This window comes from Silene latifolia, chromosome 4 (assembly GCF_048544455.1).
Source record: "Silene latifolia isolate original U9 population chromosome 4, ASM4854445v1, whole genome shotgun sequence".
Taxonomy (NCBI): Eukaryota; Viridiplantae; Streptophyta; class Magnoliopsida; order Caryophyllales; family Caryophyllaceae; genus Silene; species Silene latifolia.
The window spans coordinates 107,339,385-107,365,610 of record NC_133529.1 but is presented as its reverse complement, the minus strand read 5'-3'; the positions used below and the strand labels follow the sequence as shown (position 1 = coordinate 107,365,610).

Genomic DNA, 26,226 nt, shown 5'->3' with positions numbered 1-26,226 from the left:
TGTTTAATTGTTAAATTGTTGTCGATGGTTCTGCATGTTGGGCTGTGTTTTATCTTCTTTTAATTTTGGTGAACAAATAATGTTGTTTAGATAGATACTGTTAAAATATTTCATCTGTAATTGTCTAATTGTCTCTACATTGACCTGTTTTGATGTTGATAATTGTCTAATTGCCTCTAACTTGGCCTGCTTTGTCTTCAGTATTTCTGTTGTCCTCAATGAAGGTCCCAAATGGACAGAGAGGCTTTTGTGATGAATTGTAGGTAAGGGCCATTTACTGAAAGTAGTCTAGCCACCACATGGTCTACCAATGAATGGGTGTGTGTGTTTATCCATCTAAATGGCAGTAATTGCTCAATGATTAAAGTTCCTGAACTGATATGAGAGATGTTTTCGTTGTTGCCTCTTTCAGTACTGTTTTTAAATGGATATAGCATGGTCTACCTTCATTGGGTGTGTGTGTAGGAGGCATTACTGCTTCACATAACTCAATGATGAGGCCAATTAGGCCTGAGAGTTTATGTCAATCTCAATGGGTGTTTGATGATTGTGTAATTTTCTTTGGAAGGATTGTAATTTTTGTTGTTTTTAAACCTCAGTGATGATGTACCTTAATGGTCTGAGAGGTAGCTCAGTGATGATGTGTACCTTAATGGTTTGAGAGCACTTTCAAGTTTATAGCTAAAACAGAACATCATTGGCCATTTTGTTAAAGTAGTTAAGCCACCATATGGTCTACAATTGAATGAGTGTGTGTGTTAAACCATCTAAATTGCCAAAAGCATTACTGTATTTTCATGGTTTTAGCATTATGTACCTTCACTTGTGGCTGTGTAGGAAGGCTTATTACTTCACATAACTCAATGATGAGGCCAATTAGGCCTGAGAGTTTATGTTAGTGCAGGTAATTGAACTGTAAAATGAGCTTAATACTTCACATAAAACTGAAATTGCATTAGATTGTCTTGCATTACATACCATTACATGTTCATTATTTGATTACAAGCTAAACATATCTTAGCATTGAAATGTTTATACTGTAAACAAATTTCAAAATACTTGAACATGTTCCTAAGTCTTGCATTACATACCCTTAATATTCTAAACAACTAATGGTTGAACATTGTATCCTAGTTCACCCATTAAGTACTCTAGACCTTCTGTTTGACCTATTCCTTCTAAATACCCAATACATTCTTTCACCAATTCTTCATTGACCTCCAAATTTCTTGGTAATATGCCAAGGGCAATTAGATGATCCTTACCCATATGGGGGATTGCAAAGTCATTATGACCCTTAGTTTGCATAATCTCAACCATTACTGACTGAAGTGTTAGGAAAACCTTGTTGAGTTTTATATGATCATAATCAACATATGCTTGTATGACTGAATTGACCAATTCATCAACTGATTTGGCTGCTTCTTTGGAATGTAATGACTGTAATGCCCTAAAATACCCAAGGTCATTAACATTTAAATCTGGTGAGTTAGGAGGTTGAAAAGTTAACTGAATATTGAAGCCTTCTGAGTTTGCAACTGCCATGAATGCTTGATCATTGTTCTTTATGTGAGGCCTTGCATTATCTTGTTGAATGAAAATGTTTTTACTTGCTCCTTCAGGCCACTTAGCCTTGATAGCTGGTATAACTTGTTCTATGATGCATTCCCTTGTTACTTGCTTTGTAATTGAATCAATAGGCTTCGTCTCCATTGTACCCCTTGGCCTGTTTCTACTTGCCCTTGCTGCTGGTTGTTGTTTTGTGAAAGGGAACATTCCAATTTTCCCATCAAATAGCAACTCTCCATCCTCTGAATATATAGGCCTACAAACTGCACACATAAACATTACCTTTGTGATATACCTCTTGGATTGGCAACTCCTATATGGTATCTCTTCCCCTTCAACTATATAAAATTTATGACCATCATAACTAATGTAAAACCACTTCTCATCCATGTGGATTATATGACTCATTTCTGCAAATTTAATTTTTGTGATTGGCATTGCATTAAGATCTAAAAAATCTGCTTGAACATGTTCAACTATTAAACACTTCAAAGCATGCTTTAACCTATGTAACTTGTTTGCATCATTGAGGTGAGGATGCAGTGGGCTTGAATGTGGTTTTAATAAACCTTTGCATACCCAAGAGTGAACTGTTCCAACACTTACTCCTGTGTTTTTGGAGACTCTTTCCATGGTGTCTCTTTGACCCCATTTCAATGTTTTAATATGCTCAATAGGTGGTAGTATTCTTTTCCTATTTGTGTTACCCATTCTCTTGCTCTTCACATCTAATGCTTGACCTACTTCTCTTGGTATTTTTGCCATTTTCCAAATTCTGGAAATTGCTTTAACCTTTACACCGTATCTGTCAGCTACTTCCTTCATATCACCACGTGTGAGCTTCCCTTGTTTTGATTTACGAAAGAAGATGGCAACTTCTAACTGGATTTTTCAGAGAGACACTTGGCTCCCATATTTTCTTGAGGATTATGTAATGTTTGTAGGACTGTAATTTTATTGTAATTTTCAGAAACTTTGCTGTAATATTGTCGATGGACTGTAATTTTATCGACTTTTGTGGACTGTAATTTATGAAGGACTGTAATTTATGACGGACTGTAATTTATGAAGGGCTGTAATTTTGCAAGGACTGTAATTTTACAACAGCTCATTTTTTTTTTTACTGAAATGATGAAGTTTATGGAGGTGTTGCTTGTTTTGAGGTGTTATGAAGGATGAGAACTTACTTAGGGTAGGTGTTTTCCATTTGTACTTGTGACTTGACTGGTTTTGGAGGGAAAATACTAAAAACACACCAATTGGTGGGGTTTTTAAAATCTTGTAATTTTTGGGGGGAAATTTAGTCCCTAATACTACTCTTAATCTCAGCTACATTTCCCCTAATAAAGCTGAGTTTTATAAAGCAATTGTACTTTTTATCAATTTTTTATTGCTTTCTTAAAACTTGTGCTAAAAGCATAAGTGCCATGTAGAGTTGAATGGAGGGAGTACATACAAGTTTAGTTAAATTTGAGTTTTGACGGAAAAAATATTAAAATCTAACTTATAAACTTTATTATGCTCAAAAAAATACACATATGCTCAAAAACAAATAAAGTTTGAGGTAATAAGCTCAAAAAAAATACATATATGCTCAAAAAATAAAAAAGTTGGAGGTAGTACATCCGATGTATGTTCTTTTTGATAGATGAACCAACTCAACCAAAACCTTAAGGTGATGGTTGAGGCCCAACTATTATAAATATTCCTATTACTTTTTTCTCCTCAAAAATGTGTCTCGGAGATTATCTCCTTGGCTGTGATACACGTCATCTAGAAACCAACGAGACCCTTATGAAAAAGGGTTGTGATACAGGAGGTGAGATAATTTCCACTGTATATTAACCGCTGCCCGCCGGCTACCACCTACCTGCACCCTAGGTTGCACCAAAACGGACACGACACGGACACGACACGGACACGTGACACGGCATCCCATGAAATTTAGGACACGGGACACGGCATTTAAATTTAATAAAATATAATATTCTATAGTTATATATGTGTGATTTTATTTTTGAAAAAGTGTTGAATATTAAATTTAAATAAGTGAAAGTAAAACTTACGTTAATTATAACTCATTCTCATTTCCAAAACCAAAACCAAAACCAACTTATAATCAATCTATTTCGACATCTCATTATTACTAGTCTAAATAACATCATTTGTCTCCAATTCAACTTATTTCCCCACCAAATTTAACCATATAACAATTCTCGCCATTTAACTTAAATTCAACTTGATTCCGTTTGGAGGCCAGGTGTGTCCAAATACCAAGGACACGGCTCAAAATACCATGGACACGTGTCGGACACGTGCCGAAATAAAAGATGAAAGTTAGACACGGTTTTACAAGTGTCCAACACGTTTTGACGTGTGTCCGGCGAGTGTCGTGTCCGACACGGGTGTCCGACACAGGAACGCCGATTAGGAGGAGTGTCCGTGCAACCTAGCCTGCACCAGCCCACATAGGTGGACCGTGAAAGAACACTTGCCTATTGACTACTTCCTCACGTAAGCCATGACTTCAACAAACCATAACTTCTGTTAACCATTCAACCCATATATCTATCTATATATATTCACGTCTTGCACCTTTATTTTCTTATTAGTTTCAAAAAAACATATACAATGTCCAAAACTGAGCTAGTAATTGTCCCTGCACCAGGGATGGGCCATTTACTCTCAACAGTCGAGTTCGCTAAACTCATTGTTCAAACGAATCCGGACATCTCAATTGTAGTCCTAATCTACCACATTCCCCAGTTCGAACCCACCAAAATTCAATCCTACATTGAGTTCCAATCACGTGAACTCGACTCACACCAAATCGACTTCTATACTCTGCCACCTCTTTCGAACCCACCTGACCCCACTGACCCGGCATTTTATGGTAATATGATCCAGCTCCAGCATCCTCTTGTTAAAAAAGCGGTCCAGGATCGCAAATCCAAACCCGCTGCCTTCGTACTCGACCTTATGAATGCGTCCATGATTGATGTTGCTAACGAGTTCGACATCCCTTCTTATATTTACTTCACTTCTGGGGCTAACTTCTTAGACGCCATATTCCACTTTCAAGAGATTGCGGATGAACAAGGGATAGATGCTGTCACCGGGTTGACGGATGATCCGGAAAGTGTTTCGGATCTACCGGGGTTTATGAACCCGGTACCTACTAAGGTCCTGCCTATGCTGTTAGTTGAGAAGGATGCTGTTTGGCCTCCGTTTTTCTTTAATCTTGCTAAAAAATTTAGAGAAGCCAAGGGTATTCTTGTCAATTCATTTATGGAGTTGGAGTCTTTCACTCTTCAAGCTTTACAAAATCAACACAATGTTCCTACAATTTATCCTGTGGGCCCTCTATTATCGTTAGAGAGCCGTGGCGATTCTAAATCGTCTAGTGACGAGGACAGCATTCTTAGTTGGTTAGACGGTCAACCAAAATCGTCGGTAGTGTTCCTATGCTTCGGGAGCTTGGGCTTCTTTGACGCAAAACAAGTTAAGGAGATAGCTGAGGGTCTAGATCGGTCGGGTCATAAGTTTTTGTGGTCTCTTAGAAAGCCGGTCCAAGTAACATTCGGTGTTGCACCAAGTGAGAACATGATATTTGAGGATGCCCTACCAGAAGGCTTCATGGACCGAACAGCCCATAGAGGGAAAATAATCCCATGGGCTCCCCAAGCTGCGGTTCTAGCCCACCAAGCAATAGGCGGGTTCGTGTCACACTGTGGGTGGAACTCCATACTCGAGAGTATTTGGTTCGGAGTACCACTAGCCACATGGCCAATGTATTCGGAACAACAATTAAACGCGTTTACGCTAGTTAAGGAACTAGGATTAGCCGTGGAAATTAAAATGGATTATCGATGGGACTTTAAGAAAGGGAATTGTTTGGTGAAAGCAGAGGAGGTAGAGAATGGTGTCAGGAAACTCATGAATATGGACGACAAAATGAGGGGAAGAGTGAGGGAGATAAGCGAGTTGAGTCGGAAAGTTTTGCAAACAGATGATGGATCTTCTCGGGTTTGGTTGACCCGATTCATTGCAGAGATCACTGAACACTGAAGATGTTGGACGGTGGTCTCCATTCCGCCGAAATACAAACAGTGTGTGAATGCATTTTAATACTACTGCATGATTTCTTTGAAGCTATGTCTGCCGCCTTTTGCCTACTTTGTCAAAAGTAGCTCTATATGGGCACATGCATTCATACTAGCAATTGGTATTATAAATACCCATGATCTCCAAGCAGAGAAAACGCACCACAACATATCTACTTCTCCCTCTTACATTCCTCTTTCTTATACACTCTTTCTATATTTCGGGTATAATTGTTTAACCCGTAGAGAGTATAATACTTGGGCTATTATCTATCGGCCTTTGAGGAAATATTCTTGTACTCCCATTTTATTATAGTGGAATTACTTGGCTCTCTCGGGTGGTTTTTACCTCTATTTATAGAGGGTTTTTCCACCTAAAAATCCCGGTGTCATTTTATCATCTTTATTTAATTTCTCTTTTATCTTTAGCTGAATCTATTCGCTTCCGCACACTCTATACCCCTACAAATTGGTATCAGAGCCGTATTATATTCAGCTAAGATATTTCATCATGTCGACCAAATTCGACATTGAGAAATTTGATGGTAAAATTAGTTTTGCAATTTGGCGAGTCCAAATGCAAGCCGTTCTTATCCAGAATGGTTTAAAGAAAGCCTTAGATGGTAAATCAAAGAAACCAGCCACTATGACGGATGATCAATGGGAAGAACTTAATGAGAAGGCATTGTCCGTGATCCAGCTCTGTCTATCACGAGAAGTGTTGCGGGAGGTCATTAAAGAGAAGTCCGCCGAAGGAATATGGACTAAGTTGGAGTCCCTCTACATGACCAAAAGCCTCGCAAATAAGCTCCGTCTCAAGGAGCGTCTCTTCACACTCCGTATGTCAGAAGGTACTCTCATACAAACTCACTTAAATGAGTTTAATTCTATTTTAGTAGATTTGGAGAACCTAGATGTCACTATCGAAGATGAGGATAAAGCCGTTTTGCTTATTGTCTCACTACCACCCTCATATAAACACTTCAAAGAAATCATGTTGTATGGAAACAATGATACATTAGTTTTTGAAGATGTCAAGTCCCACTTATTGTCAAAAGAAAAATTTGATACCGAAATTCATTCGAAAATTCGGGTGAAGGCTTGTTATTAGAGGGAGAACTTTTGAAAAGGGTAATAATGAAACAATAAGTCCAGGTCAAAGTCTAGAGCTAAAAACTCTAAGTTTTGTCGTTATTGCAAGAAAAAAGGTCACGAAGTCTCTGAATGCTTTAAATTGAAAAATAAGCAAGAAAGAGATGATAAGGGTAAAGGTAAACAACCCGATCACCATCTTTGAAGCTAGTGTTGTTGAGTCCGAGTCGATGGGGAGTTATTAGTAGTCACGACATTGTCCAAAGGTCCATAAATGAGTGGATACTTGATTAAGTTGTACATTTCACATGTCACCTAATAAAGATCTGTTTTCCACCTACAAACCCGTAGATGGTGGTCTTGTTTTGATGGGCAACGATGCTCAATGCAAAGTTGTTGGTGAAGGTACAGTTACAATTAAAACACATGATGGTGTTACTAGAATCTTGACGGGTGTCAGACACGTCCCCGATTTAAAACGGAATCTCATTTCGTTAGGCACTCTTGAATCACTTGGGTGTAAGTATTCACCAAGGTGGAGTTTTGAAAGTGTCCAAAGGTTCTCTTGTATTGTTAAAGGCAAATCGATCGGGTAGCTTGTATGTCTTTGCGGGGTTCAACCATTTCGGGTTCCGCAGCAGTTGTCTCATCCACTGATAGCACAAAATTGTGGCATATGAGATTGGGCCACATGAGTGAGAAGGGATTGCGTGTCCTCAACAAAAAAGGACTCATCGGAAGCTATTGTACCGGTAAGGTTGATTTCTGCGAACATTGTGTTTTTGGTAAGCAGAAAAGGGTAAGCTTCTCAAAGGGCATTCATAGAACCAAAGGTACATTGGATTACATCCATTCTGACCTTTGGGGTCCCTCTAGAGTTCCTTCAAAAGGAGGATGTTTTTATATGTTGACCATTATTGATGATTTCTCAAGAAAGCTTTGGGTTTATTTCCTTAAAAGCAAGACCGAAGTGTTTTCCACTTTCAAGGAGTGGAAAGTCTTGATTGAGAACCAGACGGTAAGAAGATCAAAAGATTGAGAAACGGACAATGGTCTTGAATTCTGTTCAAATGATTTCAATCGATTCGCAAAAAGGAAGGTATTGCCGGACATCACACCATTCCGGTACTCCTCGGCAAAATGGAGTCGCAGAACGTATGAACAGAACTATCTTGGAGAGAGTTCGCTGCATGCTCTCTCATTCGGCATGGGAAAAGAGTTTTGGGCTGAAGCGGCTAGCACCGCATGCTATTTGGTCAACCGCTCCCAAACGGATCGTTAGACGTGATATTCCGGAAGAAGTTTGGTCAGGTAAACCTGTTGATTATTCTAATCTCAGAATATTTGGTTGTCCTGCATATTCTCATGTAAACGAGGGAAAATTGGAACCTCGTGCTAAAAAATGCATTTTCTTAGGTTATGGCTTAGGGGTTAAAGGGTACCGTTTATATGACCCTGAGTCTCGAAAAACCTTTCATAGTAGAAATGTAACCTTTCATGAGAATGCTTTGTTATCTTCCTCGAAGAGATATTGTTGCTTCCCCTCTTTGGCACGGATGATACAGAGAGTACCGTAGAGAAGGTGGAGTTTGAGGTCGCACCAAGAATACTGCGGAGGAAGATGTCCCAACTTCCTGCCCTCCACCAAATTCCAATGATGAAACTGTTACCACCGACCACAGAAGTCCACAACAACAGCAACGTCAACCTCTAAGACGAGGTTTACCACAACCGTGGTCTATGGCTCGAGATCTTCCTGAACAGAGACCAAGAAAATCGACTCAAAGATACGTTGGCCAAAGTGCTAATATTGCTTATGCTTTGGCCGCTGCACAAGAAGTTGATGATTGTGATGAGCCTAAAAGTTATTTTGAGGCTACCTCCAATGGAGATTCAGCACAATGGGTTGCAGCTATGCAAGAAGAGATTGAGAGTCTTCATAAGAATGAAACTTGGGATCTGGTGAAGTTACCAGATGGTAACAGAGCTATCAGTTGCAAGTGGATCTTTAAGAGAAAAGAAGGCATTCCAGGTGTTGAGAATGCAAGGTACAAAGCAAGGTTTGTTGTCAGAGGTTTTGATCAACAGGAAGGCATTGATTTTAATGAGGTATTTTCTCCTGTTGTCCGTCACACCTCAATTCGTATATTACTTGCTCTAGTTGCTTTGCATGATTTAGAGTTGGAGCAGTTAGATGTCAAAACTGCTTTTCTTCATGGTAATCTTGAAGAGGAAATCTATATCCATCAACCCGAGGGTTTTGTTGTCCCTGTAAAGAGGACTATGTATCTTTGTTTGAAAAAGTCTCTTTATGGTCTAAAGCGATCTCAAGACAGTGGTACAAAAGGTTTGATTCCTTCATGGTTGGACATGGCTACTCGAGGAGTAGTTATGATAATTGTGTTTATTTTCGAAGACGTCGATGGGTCTTTCATGTACTTGTTACTTTATGTCGATGATATGTTGATCGCGGCACGAGACAAGTCTCTTGTCAACAAGTTAAAGGCTCAGTTGAACAGTGAGTTTGATATGAAGGACTTAGGTCCTGCCAAGAAAATTCTTGGAATGGAGATTAGTAGGGATCGTCGGGCGGGGAAACTTGTTCTCACAAAAAAGAAATACGTCCTGAAGATGATGGACAGGTTTAATATGCGAGATTGTAAACCTGTTACTACTCCACTTGCCGCTCACTTTAAATTGTCATCTGAACAGTGTCCACAAACAGAAGAAGGTAAAAGGCGCATGTCACATGTTCCTTATTCAAATGCCGTTGGAAGTTTAATGTATGCCATGGTGTGCACACGACCAGATTTGGCGCATCTTTGTTAGTGTTGTTAGCAGATTCATGCACAATCCAGGCAAAGAACATTGGGAAGCCGTTAAATGGATTCTTCGTTATCTGAAGGGTTAAATCGATGTTGGTTTGGTATTTGATCGACAGAGAGCGATCCGGAGGCATAGTCGGTTATGTTGATGCAGACTATGGTGGTGATTTAGATCGGAGAAGATCACTTTCCGCTTATATCTTTACACTTTGTGGCTCTGCTTATCGGTTGGTATTCTTCATTACAAGCCATTGCGGCATTGTCAACTACGAAAGCGAGAATACATTGCTTGCCATCAAGGGGTGAAAGAAGCTATATGGCTTCAGGGCTTGGTAAGTGAACTTGGTCTACGACAAGACATTCTTGTTGTATTTTGTGATAGTCAAAGTGCCGTCCACTTGACCAAGAATAGCAAACATCACTCGAAGACCAAGCACATTGATATAAGACACCACTTTATCCGAGATATTATTGCTTTGCAGAAATCTTCTTTTTTTCGAGAAGGTCCATACAACCGAAAATCCTGCAGATATGTTAACCAAGCCACTTCAGCGACTAAGTTCGATCATTGTCTTAACTTAGCTGGTGTCATCCATACCTGAACAAGGTGTCCATGGCGAAGAGAGCGTTTTCAACGAAAATGGAGACCAAGGTGGAGATTTGTTGGACGGTGGTCTCCATTCCGCCGAAATACAAACAGTGTGTGAATGCATTTTAATACTACTGCATGATTTCTTTGAAGCTATGTCTGCCGCCTTTTGCCTACTTTGTCAAAAGTAGCTCTATATGGGCACATGCATTCATACTAGCAATTGGTATTATAAATACCCATGATCTCCAAGCAGAGAAAACGCACCACAACATATCTACTTCTCCCTCTTACATTCCTCTTTCTTATACACTCTTTCTATATTTCGGGTATAATTGTTTAACCCGTAGAGAGTATAATACTTGGGCTATTATCTATCGGCCTTTGAGGAAATATTCTTGTACTCCCATTTTATTATAGTGGAATTACTTGGCTCTCTCGCCGGTGGTTTTTTACCTCTATTTATAGAGGGTTTTTCCACCTAAAAATCCCGGTGTCATTTTATCATCTTTATTTAATTTCTCTTTTATCTTTAGCTGAATCTATTCGCTTCCGCACACTCTATACCCCTACAGAAGATATTAATCATCTTGACTTGAGTTCAATAATGAAGCCTTTTAAGCTAGTTGTTTTCATTTTCTTTTTCTTATTAGATTTTCGCAACTTTTTCTATTAATTATACTTCACTAATGTACTCAAATGAGCTGAATAATGTTTTTCCAATGAGATATTTTTGCTGATTTCCTTTTTAAGGCTTTTATTTTTTATTTTTTTATTTTTTTTTTTTTACGGAGGGAAAGGCTAGAAATTCTCATCAGTTCATTCACCATTCCTCAATTCACACTTTCCTTGAAACAGTGAGCTAACCTCCGAATATTACTACAAAGCGGCTTCCAGTCATCACAAGAGCCTCCAGATGCTTTTGTTGTGATTATATGGTCTTGAAACTTGGTCTGCGTGTCCATTTACCAGATTTTGTTACATACATGCTAATGGCAATTTGACATAAACACGCAACAACCAATGCATATCTGTTGAGTTTATGGATTCAAGTACCTAAGAGGGGGAGGGGGTGAATTAGGTACTCTTTTAAAAATTTTAACTTCAACTTTATTGGATTAAAGTAAGTTAAGTGAACAAAAGAGATTGGAGGATACTTTGAATAATATTGAAAGATTGAACAAGTATCACGATGAATGTTTGCTGAAGTATGAAAGCAACAATCGTTCTGACTGTATCTATTTGTCTCAGTTTGTGGAATATGACTGCAGACCAAATGCGACAGTATGATGAACTGTTACTTCTAAAGTTAAGCAAAGCAAAGCAAAACAAACAAAGTAAATTGCAGCGGAAATAAAGTAAAAAACAATGAACACGAGATTTTTGAATTGGTTCGGCAAATACTCAAGTGCCTACGTCCAATCTACCTTTTTATTACTTTCCTTTAGTGATCTACTCCGACAACTAAAAGACCCTTGTAATAAAAGACGCCAACCTACTCCGGTTGCAAAGCTAGTACAAGAATTACTCCGTTCTTATGACAAGCTAACTCGCAATCTACTCCGATTGCCAAGAGTTAAAGGACTACTCCGTCCTAGAACTCAACAACTCGCAACCTACTCCGGTTGCCAACTCACAACCTACTCCGGTTGTCAAGAGTTAAAGACCACTCCGTCCTAAACTCTACTAACACACTTAGAATGTTATAGGATCAAGTTTCCACTAACATATTCTTAGCAAAGAATAGAGATGGACAACTTTTACAAGATCAACAATTCTTAAGCAAGAGAGTTTAGTATTATAAAGCAACAGTAGCCACGACTGTAGTAACTTGAAGACACTTGAAGACTTTTAAAGGTTTTTGCAAATAAACACAATTTTTAAGCTTTAAAAACAATTTGCAAAGTTGAAAGAATTATTTCAGAAAAGTCTTGGGGATTTAATGAGGAGGATGCACGGTTTATATAGAGGAGGTGAGTGAAGGGGTTGCTAGGGTTTTGAAGGGTCAAAGACCTCACATGTGAAGGGCAATAGCAACCACCCAAAACTTGCACCAAAAAGGCCTCTTTTGCAAAGGTAAGAATAGGGAAAGATGGTTTGAAAAATAACCTTAAAAGCTCATGCAAATTCTGAAAACAAAGAGAGAAAAGACAAGTCACATGATGACAAGTTGACACTAAAATGGCAAAAAGCATTCTTTGTTTTCTTAAAGACTCAAAGGATTGAATTTGCATAAAGAGGAAACATTTTGAAAATAATTCAAACCACTCTTTATTGAATACCATCTCCTTAATAAAAATCTGATTTTTTATCTTTGAAAATAAGAGTCACGTGAAAGCATTTGAAAGATAAAAAGGGAGCTTCAAGTTTTTACGAGTTGTGGCATAATCCAAACAAATTTGTTTGCGTGAAAAGCAACAATCGTCGGACTGTTTTCTATTACTCTAATATACTCTACTTTCTCACTTGTACATTAGATGACACATGACTTATTACAATGGGATTAATAACAACTTCAACACTTCTTAATCCATGCTTGATATGATCAATAAACCTGAAAAGGTAAACTAAGATGACACAAATCAAATGGGCATGTTATCATCAACATAAGGAACCCAACAATATCAGATTATAGTTGTGCTCTTGATTTTTAATTGAGTAAAAAACCTGTAAATAAAGATACTAGTCCATCTTTCATAGGCAAGGCATAAGGGTGTGTTTGGATTGAGAGATTTGGAGGGAAAAGAAAGAAAGGAAGAGTAGGGGTTTTAGAATCCCTTATTTGGATAGCAAACGAGGATGGAGAGAAATGGAGGGGGAGGGATTTGAAGGGATTCAATTTCCCTCCTCCAAGCCTAATCAAAATCTCTCCACAATAGGTAAGATTTGTAGGGAAATTGTATTCAAACAACCAGACCCCATTCCTCCTCCCCTTCCCTTCTCTCCCTTTCCCTTCCCTCATTCCCCCTCCCCTCCCTTTCCCTCTACTTTTGCTATCCAAACACACCCGATATTACATATTCATGAGATCATCTTTGAATCGGGTTATTCAGACAAACACTCCATCAAATCTTTTAATTATCTTAATTTGAGAAAGCACGGGGAATACTCTTGCGACGAGGTCCTAACTCCTAAGGCACGAAAGGAAGGTGCACACCTTATGGACACAAGGCACATCATTTTTTCAAACAAATGTATATATTTTTATATTAAATTCTGTTTAACAATAGCCTCTTTTTCAAAAATCATAAATAAAATAAAATCAGGGCTAACATGTAAATACGTGAAAATTAAGTATAAGGGCACAAGAGAAGGATAAAACAAACGACTTTGGGAAAAAAAATGGAATTGCATAGTTATGCGCCTTGATGTGTCTCACTAGTTCTGCCTTTGGCGCGCTTTATGTATCCCGTACGCCTAAGCACCCCAAGGTGATTTTAGAGTGCGCCTTGCGCCTAGGCATGCTTTCTAGAACTAAGAATCTGTTTGGATAGGGAAATTAGAGGGAAACAATTTCCTTTGTTTGGATAGCAAAATGGGGATCGAGGAATTTGGAGCGGAGGGAAGATGGATCCCTCTATTTCCCTCTGCCAAGGCAAATTATTTCTCCTCTAGGGCTCCAACAAAGCATGTATGTGGATGGAAGGATTGGAGAGGATACATTTCCACTCACCCCCCTCCCCTACTAATCTTCAACTATTGTATCCAAATAAACCCTTGCATTTATGCGGATGGAAGGATTGGAGGGGATATTCCTTTGTTCGGTTAGCAAAACTACGGACCACTTCGTTTCCTCCTACAAAAGAATTGGAAGGAAAATGACGTTTTGCTCGACCCTCCCTAGTCCCTCCTCCCTTTCCACTCTTCTTTTTGCATTCAAAGAAAGGACTAGTCTTGCTTTTTTTTTCCCAATATATACGTTGACAAAATATGAAAGGGAATTGACACTCATACATTCCCCCTCAAAACACTTTAATATAGAACAAAACAACACATTTTGGAGTGAGCATAAGGAGAATAGGACCTCCATAGAACCATAAACACATGACATAAACAAGGTGACAATTTCGTCAACCTTGTGTTACAAAACTAAACACAATTATGAGCAATGCTGTCACAACTTTCGCCAATTTTGTTCAACGCAGTACACCTTTTCCCAAATTACCCTTCTCATTTTTTTTCTTCTCCCCCTCATGTTTCAAGAATCATCTCTTCTCTTTCATCTTCCTTTTTTTTCTCCACTGGAAACAAAAACAAAAGAAGCTAATCCTTATCACTTATCACAAATATCAAAACCCTAATTAAAAAACAAAATTACTAAAGAACATAAAAACAAATATATTATTTTGATCAATTAATTGTATTTTAGAATGTAAATACATGTAATTTAATCAAATTATGATTCATAATTGAAATTTTTTGTTGTAATTTGATCGATTTGTAAGGTTCCGCTATTGGACTATGAGAGAATTAAGTTTTTTTTTTTTTTTTTTGAGGGAAAGATGCCTGAAGGCATTACTTTATTAACGATTGGTCAAACAAAACAGCAGCGTTAGCCGTTGTAGGCAAAACAGAGGACCAAACATGCCTACCAACTACTCTAGGAACTAAATGTGCTAAAGCGTGAGCAACACAATTGTTTAGACGACTTGTATGTGACCATCTAACTGACTGAAAATGAGAAACTAAAACAAAAATATCCTCAATAATATTGAAAAAAACACTTCGACCTTGTTTTCGCGAACGCAGAGCTTCAACCACGATAAGGCTATCGCTTTCCACTTCCACCTTGGTCACGCCATTCCGAGCTGCTTCTTCCAGTCCATCGAACACGGCCATAGCTTCCGCTTCATCCACCTCCCAGCTTTCATCTCGTATAACGGACAAGCCCCACAACACATCCCCTCGCCCATCTCGACATACCGCCCCCGTTCCCACACCCTCCCCCTCCTTCACACCCGCATCCACGTTAAGTTTCACATACCCGTCCTTGGCCACCGTCCATCCCTCCCCACTGTTCGCTTCCCCACCCTCACCCCTTCCCCTTCCCCTCCGTCTCACTGGTGTATGCGTTTCAAGTCCGCCTCCTTCCTCTAAAACGTCCCTTACCCTTCGCACAACTCCGTCCGGATCGATCCTCGCTTCCTCGAAAATCACTTTGTTACGATGCTCCCAAATTGCCCAGCAGCCAACCATAAAGGTACTACACTCCGTAGGACTCAACTCCGACCACACCTGCTCCACCCATGCCCGAATATCCCCTCCCTCATTGTCCCTGCCCCCCCCCCCGAAATGCCAAGCTCTTCCCAAACCCAATTTGCCACCCCACACCCCTTAAATAAATGAAGACTCGACTCAACACAAGATGAACAAAAAGGACATAGAGAAAACTCACCTCCAATACGGGCTGCAATGTTCGCTCTCGTTGCCAGTGCTTCACTACACATTTGCCAGAAGAAGAGTTTTACGCGGGGCCAGACCGACACTTTCCACATCCGATTCCAAAGCCATCTACCTCTCTCCCAGTCAGACGAACTCGCCATATCACCCACATCCCCAGCTAGCATTTTATAAGCACTTCGGACCGTATACATACCATCCCGTTCGCTACCCCAAAACCAAATGTCGCGCTGCCTATTCGGGCTAACCCGTATATTCTTCACTCGGTCAAATTCAAATGGCAGAAGCAATTGAGCAGCCTTCTCCGCATCCCAACCCCTTCCATCATCATGCAAGAGCTCACTCACGTGCATCCCTTCATTCCCCGGCAAACAAGGTGATATAATTCGCCCCGTTTGAGTATTCGGCACCCAGGCATGTCCCCATATCAACGTCTCCATCCCGTCACCAATCCTCCTTCGAAGTCCCGGCTCCATCACCGTCCTAGCCTCGAAAATGCTCCGCCATGTATAACTAGGATTGTGTCCCATAGAAGCCGTCATGAAATCGCCCTCGGGGTAGTATCGAGCCTTCATCGGCCGAGACCATAAACTATCCGAATTCGTGATTAGGCGCCACGCCTGCTTACCCAATAATGCGAGGTTGAAAAGCCGGAAGTCCCTGAAGCCAATACCTCCATCAACCTTGGGTTTAACCAATTTATTCCAAGCGACCCAAAATATCCCTTTTTTGTTATCATCATGCCCACACCAAAATCGTGACACAATCGAGCGAAGCTCTTCGCAAAAATTCGCGGGAATTTTAAAAACACTCATCACATAGCTAGGGAGTGAATTGGCCACCGCCTTTATAAGAACCTCCTTACCAGCTCTAGACAAAATTTTCCCACGCCATCCTTGAAGTCTTTTGCAAAGTTTATCGCGAATAATGTCAGTGATTACTTTCTTTGACCGTCCTATCACTGTTGGTAACCCAAGATATCTCGCCTGCTCCTCAACCACACTAACCCCAAGTCTCTCCGCAACACTCCCCCTTCGGTCCTCAGTGACCCCCTTGCTAAATGAAACAGTCGTCTTGTCTAAGCTCACCAATTGACCCGACGCCATTTCATATTGCCGTAGAATAATGCCGTTAATAGCCTCAGCTTCTTCCACCGTTGCTCGGACAAAAAAGATGCTCTCAAAATGCCGAGAACAGTAGCCACCACCCGCTGTCCCACCACATGCCAGTAAGTTTGGTAAAACAGACCATTCATTCCGTCCGGTCCCGGAGCCTTTAAAGGATGCATTTGATTTAAAGCTTCAACTATCTCGTCCTCATGAAATGGGAAATATTACGCAAAAAGTACTGTTTTTTTTTGGTCAATCGAAGCGCGCACTTAGTCGCATTACAATAGAGGGGAGGGGGGATTCGAACCTGGGACCTATTGTCCACAATACATCCGTCTTAACCACTAGACTAAGTACTGTAATGAGGAAAAAACGTAGTGCGAAAATAAATTACGTAAAAAATATACTACTCCATACAATTTAATTAAGGAAATTGAATATACTGTATCAGCGTATAGAACTGGTTAATTTTAGGTTCAAATCGTTGTTATTTTCCTATTAGAATAGGATATTGCAGGAGCAGAATATTAATGTAATCATAGCATTTGAATTTGAGTAATATACTCCTCCCATAAACGTATTTAAAACTTAAAACCCGGAATACTCCGTATAAGATATTTTTATTTTCAACCTATATACTCCGTAAGATATTTTTTTCTTCAACCTATATAAGTTATTAAGATATTTTTTCTTCAACTTAAATCAATGTTAGGAAGCCGCCTTCTATAAATAAAGGATCCCAGATTCTCAAAATAATCGGTTATTGCAAACAAGTCGATGGCGACGCTTCCGATGGAGATGATACTAGAAGAAATACTGCCAAAAGTACACGTAACATCTCTTTTTACTCTTAAATTGGTATGCAAATGCTTCAATACCCAAATTTCAAGCCAGAAATTCATCAGTCGACATCTCCGTCACTCTGTTTCTGTTAATACTAGTCGCCTCGTCTTCCTTAACACAACTAACCATGGACTCCGGGCTTTCGACTTGGACTCTTTAAAATCATTACCTTTCAATATTTATTATCCTGAAAATTCATACCCATTGAACGAAATTCACTACATAGGGTCGTGTAATGGGTTACTATGCATGGGATCCCGGTCCGGTGAGTTCATCGTGCTGCTCAATCCCTTAACCGGTGTCTCTTTCCAAGTCCCACCCTATTATAAATTCAAATCCCAAGACGAAGAGTTTTCCCTATTAAATTCCGAACATGGGTTTGGATTTGATAGTCTGAATAATGATTACAAGATTGTTCAAGTAACAGACACATTTAGTGCTGCAAAAAAAGTTATGGTTTACCGCCTAAAGGATAACTCTTGGAGACAACTAGAGACTGAAAAAAAGGATGGTGTTGCGACCCAGGTTAAATCGGGTGTACCGGGTGCCTTAATAGACACCCATTTACTTCACTGGGTATACTCCACAGGTAGGGCTTGGAACAGTTGGATTAGTGGTAGTCATATTTCGAAATTATTGTCAGTTGGTTATTATCGGATTGGATGTTTTGATGTTACCACTGAACGATGGGCGAACGATGTGCCACTGCCACCTGATGTCGTTCTTTCCACTGAGCAATGGCCCAAGTATACGGGAAATCAACCTGACGATTCACTTTTATCTTCGATTTCTTGCCATAAGGACTTAACGTTGAGGGTTCTCGACCGGTGCTTGTGTTTATTAGTGTCGACTGAGGACGATATGAGCAAAGGGTTAGATATATGGGTGATGAAGGAATATTGCGTAAAAGAGTCATGGACGAAACTGTTTAAAATATCTGATTTGGGTGTCAACAAGAGTTATCTGCCCGTGTTCCCGCTTTGTTACAGGAAAAACAGTACGAGTTGTGGTCAAGACGAGATCCTGGTGGCCAGAGGTTGTAAGAAATTAATACATGCCAAGTGTAAGGGGGTTGAAGTCAAATGGTACAACACGAAGGATCAGGATAATAAATCGTGGTTATCGAAGATCCATGAGGTTGGTGATGTGCCTCATTTTTACGAGGCCTTTACTTGTACGGGAAGTCTAGTTCCGCTCATTGGCAGGAACCTAGTTATGGACTAGAAGCAAAGTTATGCAGAAATAACGCAGGATCCTGTGTGAGGATGCTGGAAGTACACGGCACATCTTCATATAGAGGACCCTATTCCATATAAAAACGGGATGAAAAGGGTAAATTTGACACATAACATTGATAATAGCTTTTATTTCATATTTTGTATGTTCTAGTTACTCCGTATTTATTTTCTTTTTATTAAAATATCTTAACAAAAAATTAAAAAAAAGTAAACAAATAATCGGTTGGTTTCAGGGGAATATATTATTTATTATCAGTATTTTGTATTATACTCTAATGTACATGGCGAATATTCCCCAACTTTATTTGAAAACAACATCACAAGACTTTAGAAGGTTACAAACTTCTCATATAGAGTACATGGCAAACACAATATACATGTCATTATTTACTAAACACAATTCTGAGCAAACTGTCAACCAAGAATCCACCTGTACCAGGAAGTTATGGTCTCAGTATCAGTCGTCGTTTCATCGCAGTCATCAGTTTCTAGTGTTTCTAGAAACACTAGAGCACTCTATCCTGAGTCCATAACGCGTCACAATGTAAAAGCAATGCCAAACTATTTCATCCTCACGAACAAGATTTGGTAATTGATCCACTTTAACAATGTCGGAAAGAAGAGTTGAATCTAAAGGACTCAAATCTGCGCATCAAAATTGCCAGGTCAGATAGACGATGTGTACTCCACCACAAAAGACGCGAAAAGTAATATGCGCTGTGGAACTGATAAACCTTCACACATCTCTTTATGTTAGCTTACTTTACATGACCTTCATTGATGACAACTTCAATCACATTAATGAAGATCGATACTGCATATCTGTGGAATAACAAATCAGCAAACAAACATAGAACCATAAACACATGACATAGATACCTGGTAATAGGCCAAATCCAAGCTGGTGGTGGCCACAATCAGTGGCGGAGCCAGGATTTAAACTCAGGGGGGCGAAAAATTTTAGGGGGGCGAACGACTAATTTCATAAGGTACTCTCGAAAAAGCGCAACCGTAGCCGATCCATCACCAAACAAAACAGCCTTAATCACATCCTCTGGAGTCTGGACAAAACCTCGGTTTCGCAAGCTTAACACACAATTTATCATCATAATAACATCCATAACTAAGATTATAAAACCTACCAATTTCATCAACATCAAAATCAAACAAATTAACAAAATCAGGAAAAAAACTTATTCATATTATAAGACCCTTTTGAAAAGGGTAGCCGAATTTTAACCTTTCCGGGTTCAAATTCATCAGCAAAAAGAAACCAAGTATACGGAATCGAGGACGAAACATGTGGGCGATGAAGCGTATAGATTACAGTGACGGTAAGTTCTGAGTCAGGTGAAGAGTAAGGTATGTAAAAAGGGGGACGAAAGCGGTCAAATTGAGAGGGGTAAAAGAGGTGAAAGAATTTTAAGTGTGTGAAAATGGTGGACATGAATTTCGCCATGAATTTGCAGACAGAACGAAAGGTGAGAGTGTTGAGGCGGTTAGGGTTTGAGGTTAAGCAGTTAGCTATGGTGAATAGTAGTTCTTCAGGAAGGTCTGACCATGGCCGCACTATAGTGGAATCCATTGGTTTGTAGGGAAGGGAGTTGACGGTGGAGTTTCAGGAAGCGCTGTTCTGAAGGGTGGATGTGTTGGACTTGATTTCGGTTAAGTTCAGTACTTCAGCTCACTGATTCAGTCCACTTCTAATGACCGGGTAAACAGGTCAAAAGGGTCAGATTATTTTCTAATTTACTGAATTTAACTCGGATTGGGTCGGATCTTTTTAGATCGATTATTATCAAGTTATTTAGGAATAATGATTAACTTTCAACAATAAGCATTTGGGTCGCATTATATAGAGTTGGACCAATTCGGACTCAAGTCAAGTTTCGTACTCAGTTTGGATGTCGGATCAGGTTATTCGAGTCGGGTCCTTTTTGTCAGGTCTACATATGTCGTGTTCAGTTTGGTTCGGTTTATTGTTTTATTCATTTCAGTTCAATTTTTGTAAATTTAGTTCACTTCAGTTTATTTAGGGAAGTTTGAGACCAAGAGAATGAGACTTGACTATTACTTCCTCTTTCCGTTTCATTTGTTTACAAATTTCATTTTGGGTGTCACAGACTCATAGTTAATTGTTTTACCTTTTTATTTTAGGTATGTCTTCGATAGCCAATTTGATACTCCACACTCAATTTGTTCCACTTGTCTCAGTTTGTTCCACTTGTCATTTAGTAATTGATCTCTCTCAATGTCTTGTGTCAAAACTAAAGGTAAACAAATGACCGGGACGAAAAGAGTAACTTTTTAAGAATTTGTATTGGAAATTTAATTTGAGTTGGGTTATTTTGGGCCTCGTTAAATGGATTATTTTATTTTAGGTTAACCTTAATAAATAGAGGATAAATAAGCAATCAAGTAATTGCGGTCTCCATGTATATTGTATTTCGGCTTATACTCCCTCTATTCCAATTCTCAGGTAACATTTACTTTTGAGTGGCTTTTGAGACGTATTCTACCCATATAATGTAATTTTCTTCAATTATAGGACTTCTTACAAGAAAAGTAATTTTATAAAGAGTAAATTATCAATTACATCCACGCTTAATTGACTTTTTTACACTTACTTCTACGTTATTTTTTTTTAATAATTTACATCCAAATTATTTGCTCAGGTTATATTTTACACCCAATACAGATCAAAAAAAATAATGAAGTGAAGATTTTGAACCCCGCATCTATATCTCTATTTCCAATTGTTCCGGGTGTAATTCCAGAGCAGATATTCGTTACCACTCGTAGCTTGTAGAATGTCGTCTTTGGTTGAATCCTTCTTTCCTTAATTGTTCCTCTCGGCCTCTCCTGCAACAATGAGCAAACTGAGGGCTTGGCTTTGTGCCAAGCGTACTCACTCCGACGCTCAAGTCAGTAAACTTATGGGATAAGTTGTTACTTGGCTGAATGTATATTGTAGAGAGATAAAGGAAGATAATACCAGATGAATAGTGTTTCTTAGGTTAAGATGTGGATCCTTTCCTCAATGAAGGTTGAGGAGTATTTATAGACTTTCACCTTTTGTCACGTAGTGGCCAAGTGGCCAAGTGGCTAGCAGGTGGAAAGACTGATCTACCCCTCGGCCGAGGGACCTATGGCAGGCCGGCGGGCCCTGTTGGCTCACCGCCGAGGGGTCTTGGATGTGAGTACGCGGGTACGTGTCCCGGCTGGCAGGTTGCCATGCCGAGACCCAGGCTGACGGGCCGATGGGCTGCATCGGCTAGGCTGCCTAAGTCGTTGACTTGCTGTGGATATCTTTGACCTTGCTCAATATGTTGACTTGGTCAGCGGTGCAGAATATGCCCCATCAATTTGCCCCCAGCGTAGTCTATGCCGTGGTATGGGCTCCGATGTACGTTTGAGCGTATATTCTGCGCAAGTAATTTGTAAAAATTTTCTGCATCGGCTTCTTCTGCGACGGCTTCTTTTACCTCGCCCTGGTCTTTCTTAGGCCGTACCATATCCCCCATCCACATGGATGTGTAAAGGGCATCCGATGTGGAAAAGAAAGTGACGCTGGCCGAGACCAGGGTTGAGGGTGCCGGTTGTTTTTGATTGCCCTCGGCCGGCGCTACCTAGCTTGGTTGATCAAGTGGCCGGCGGAGAACAGATGCTTGGGAATTTTGTTGAGGAAGGTGAATAGGCGGAGAGATATGAATGGGCGTGTTGAAGACGCTTGGTCACTGTTGCATTGATTGACATTCCGCGGTTGCATGTCTGACACGTGTATGTTCGCTGATTGGTTGACGCTTCATGGGCTGTGCCCTGATTGGTCCTTCTTCATGGGCTTTTCTCTATAAATAGGGCAGTTATTCCGTGATTTTGGCCTCCATTTTTATTTTCTCAAATTTTCTCCGAAATCTTCATCTCTCTAAACTTTCAAGGGCTGCCTTTGTCTTCTTAATCTTCAGGGTATTCGATCCGGCGAGTGTTTTTTCTTTAAGGTAAACAAACAAACTTTTTCATTTCTTACTTTGTTACGTAATCATTGCGAACATGTCTTCCGCTGATGCTGGACCTAGTAAACCTGCGTCGGGGGGCCCTAGGTCTCCTTCTCCTGAAGTTGATCCTCAAATTTTGGAGGGGTGGGAGGACGATGATGATGTTGGTGATTTTGGTGATGATTTCGGTGATGATGCGGAAAGGCCTCGTCCTAATGAGGGGAGGCAGTACGTTATGGATCACGGCGACGTCTGTAAGGTCCGTCTTGACCGTGCTTGGGCTCATAAGCTCGCCAGTTGTTCCGGCGAGAAATTTTTCGAGGGCCATTTTTTCTTTGGTAGGGGATCTGAAATTGTTATCCCCGAGGAGGGTCGGCCGTCTGTTGCCCTCCACCGGCTACACCGCGTATACATGCGGCGGTTGGAGTACGGGCTCCGGTTTCCGCTGAATGGGTACGTTATGGCCATTATTAGAGCCATGAACGTTGCCGTTGCCCAACTGCACCCGTTGGCTATGAGGACCATAATCGGCTTTGTCTGGCTCTGTCTCTTCAAGGGAGAGGCCCCGACGGTGAATTTATTCCGCCGGCTTCATCATCTCAAACCATCAATCTCGGCGCGTCGGATGGTACGGTGTGAAAATGGAGCGGGGTTATGTCTCTCGTTGACAAACTTTCTTCTTGCAAGGACCGCGGGGTCGGTGGGTGTACGTTAAGGTGCTTGGATGACTATCCGCGCTGCCTGCTCCTTCCAGGCACCAAGTTAATTTGCGGTGTGAGACTCGGGCGGAGCATGACGGATGGGTCTCCCGGAAGAAGCTTAAAATGGATGCCGGCAAAGGTCCTTCTCAAGGAGGATGAGAAGGCGCGATGAGGCTTTTGAGGTGGACAAGAGTGGGGTGCCGAAAAGATGGATTCCCCTAACGCAGATCATTCTTCAGGATGAGCCGCTTTGCCATGTCGGCCTCATACCGGCCCTAGCACAGGGTGAGTGGGGTCGGTGTGAGGCCCATCACCGTTCTCGATGTCCCTGTTTCTCGAACTTCGATTTATTTCTTTCACTTATCTCTTGCTTTGTTTCTTTCGCAGACCACTTTGGACCGGACCTGTCTGAGGATATCCTCCGAAGAATGGGGCTGCACAAAGATAAAACCGTTGCTAATTTGCACCCCAAGGCTCTAGCTCATGACCGCAGGACGTCGCCGACCGATCTCATGGAACAGCGGCTGAAGGGCTTGGGTAAGGAGGAGGCCCAGGTGAGAGTTGTTAGCAGCATGGCGCGCCGGACGCGGAAAACGAAGTCTACGGCGGCGACGCCGTCGACACTGGTCCCACCTCCCGTCCCCCCCCCCCCCCCTAAGAAGGAGGTGGTGGAGATCGTTGATATTACTGATGGGGGGGACTCCGATGCGGAAGAATCTCCCCTTGTCCGTAAGAGGAAGGAGATGGCCTCTACCGCTGGCAAGGAAATGCCTCTTCCAGCCAAGAAGGCCAAGCATGGTACCTATCTAGCTTGTGGCTTAAATTTAGCCGTGCCATTAGGTGCTTCTGATGACAGGCTCTTTGATAAGCCAATGTGTGTTGATACTGATGTTTTCATTAATATTTTTGTAGATCAGCCGCCGTCGGCCGTCGCTCTTGTTGGGCGACAAGTGGAGGGGATCTCCGTGCGGTGGTGATCGGGCGTCACCGTTAACCCTTCATCCCGGAGGCTTCGCTCTCCCGGTGCAGTGGTAATCAAAGTGTCACCACCGTCCCTTCATCCTGGAAGGCTTAGTCTCCCGACTTATAGAGGAAGGCACGAAGGCGATTAAGGAGCCGGCGAGGTGGAACGTGATTACCGGTGCTCGTATCGTAGAGCGAGGAGAAGGCCGTGGCTCAAGCCGTTTTTGAGCGTAATGCCACTAAGCGGTGGCCGCGTCGGCGAAGCCGGATCTCCTCAATGAGCGAGGCTTAGGGGAGATCTTTGAGAAGGCGCTCTTGGGCGAGAGAAAACTCGGGGAGGACGCTCGAAAAGGAGGTCCTTCTTTGAGAGAGCCAAGGCCGAGGCTGCGGCGGCGCCGAAGCCGCGAAGGCTATCTTTGAGAAGTGTAACCTTGTTCGGAGGCGCGCCGACCTCTATCTCCAGCAGAGGGACGAATCCAGGGGCCTGTTTAAAGCCCAGGGGGAGGTGATCCGGAGCAAAGAGGCCATCATCAGGCAAAAGGAGGAGGACATTGAGATGCTCCAAACCGTCATGCTCCCCAACATGTGCGCTGAATTTCGGGATTTGGCCGAAGAAGCTGCTAGGGAAGTGATCGGGGAGCTCTTCCCTCTTGATGGTTCCTTTCCGTGGGGCAATTTTAACGAGCTGCTTGATGACAAGCTCGAAGCTAAGGAGAAAGCCGTGGCGGAGAAGGCCAAAGAGGCGGTGAGGGCGAAGATGGAGAAGGAGGCGGCCGCGGAGAAAGCAGTTCTTGCTGAGAAGGCTAAGGCGGCCAAGGAGGAAGCCGAGAGAATGAGGGCAGCTGATGTCGCCGAGGCTAAGGCTGAGGCTGCTAGGAAAGCTGCTGGGTTGCCCATCGAAGAAGATGCGGCTACCGCTGCTGATGGTAAGCAGCAACAGGCTTAGGGAGACGAGCGGTCGTCACCAGGCTCACCCGGCGTCTCAGATAGCTTCAGCTCCTCACACAATTCCATGGGCTGCTTGATGAGAACAAGTTTACAGCAGATCTGCTTCAGCTCCTCACACACTACCATGTGCTGCTTGATGAGAACAAGTTTACAGCAGATCTGCTCCAGCTGTTCGGGAGCCGATTATTAAGCCCTTCCTTCCCGCCATCTCTTGGCGCTTCGAATGACTCATTTGTAACTTTTTGCTTTTCTTTCCGTATTTTGTACAACTTTGGTAGGTTGTGTTTTCGCTTATCCCTATGGGGACGGCCGTCGTCTGTATTCTTTTCACCTGTAATCTCACTTGTAACTTATCTTTTAATAAGAGTTCGCTTCTTTCGCCTTCGGCCTGGCCGAGGTCTTTATCTTATTTTCGTCTGAGTTGTCTTCTTACATTACTAATTGAGCGCCTCTTTTGTTTCCGCCTCGGCTTGGCCGGGGCAGTTTTAGAGTGCGTATCTCAACTGTGTTTCAACGCTTCCAAGGCATTTCGATTGTTTTTGCGAGTATAAATTGCGCTTGTCGTTACTGTCGCGGTGTCTGCCTTATGAGGGTGATTGCCGCTCTTGTCGGATTGACAGTGTGAGCCGGCGTCGGTTTCTTGATAGAGACTGCCGTGGCGTCTACCACTTGGAGTGACTGCGACGGCGTCAAACCTCTTGGGGTGACTGCCGTGGCGTCTACTACTTGGGGTGACTGCGACGGCGCCTGCTTCTTTATGGAGACTACCGTGGTGTCTACCACTTGGAGTGACTGCGACGGCGTCAAACCTCTTGGGGTGACTGCCGTGGCGTCTACTTCTTGGGGTGACT

The 26,226-nt window shown here is 41.6% G+C and overlaps 1 protein-coding gene and 1 long non-coding RNA gene across 3 annotated transcripts in view; both read left to right on the top strand.

The window, feature by feature from the left end:
* The window catches only part of LOC141652392 (uncharacterized), a 278,323-nt gene that overhangs the window by 12,778 nt on the left and 239,319 nt on the right, over positions 1-26,226 (top strand). The gene's annotated exons all lie outside the window — the stretch shown is intronic.
* Positions 4,181-5,638, top strand: LOC141653763 (anthocyanidin 3-O-glucosyltransferase 2-like). Its single transcript, XM_074461608.1, has one exon. The coding sequence runs from the start codon at positions 4,201-4,203 to the stop codon at positions 5,635-5,637; it is 1,437 nt and encodes a 478-aa protein (XP_074317709.1). The 5' UTR covers positions 4,181-4,200; the 3' UTR covers position 5,638.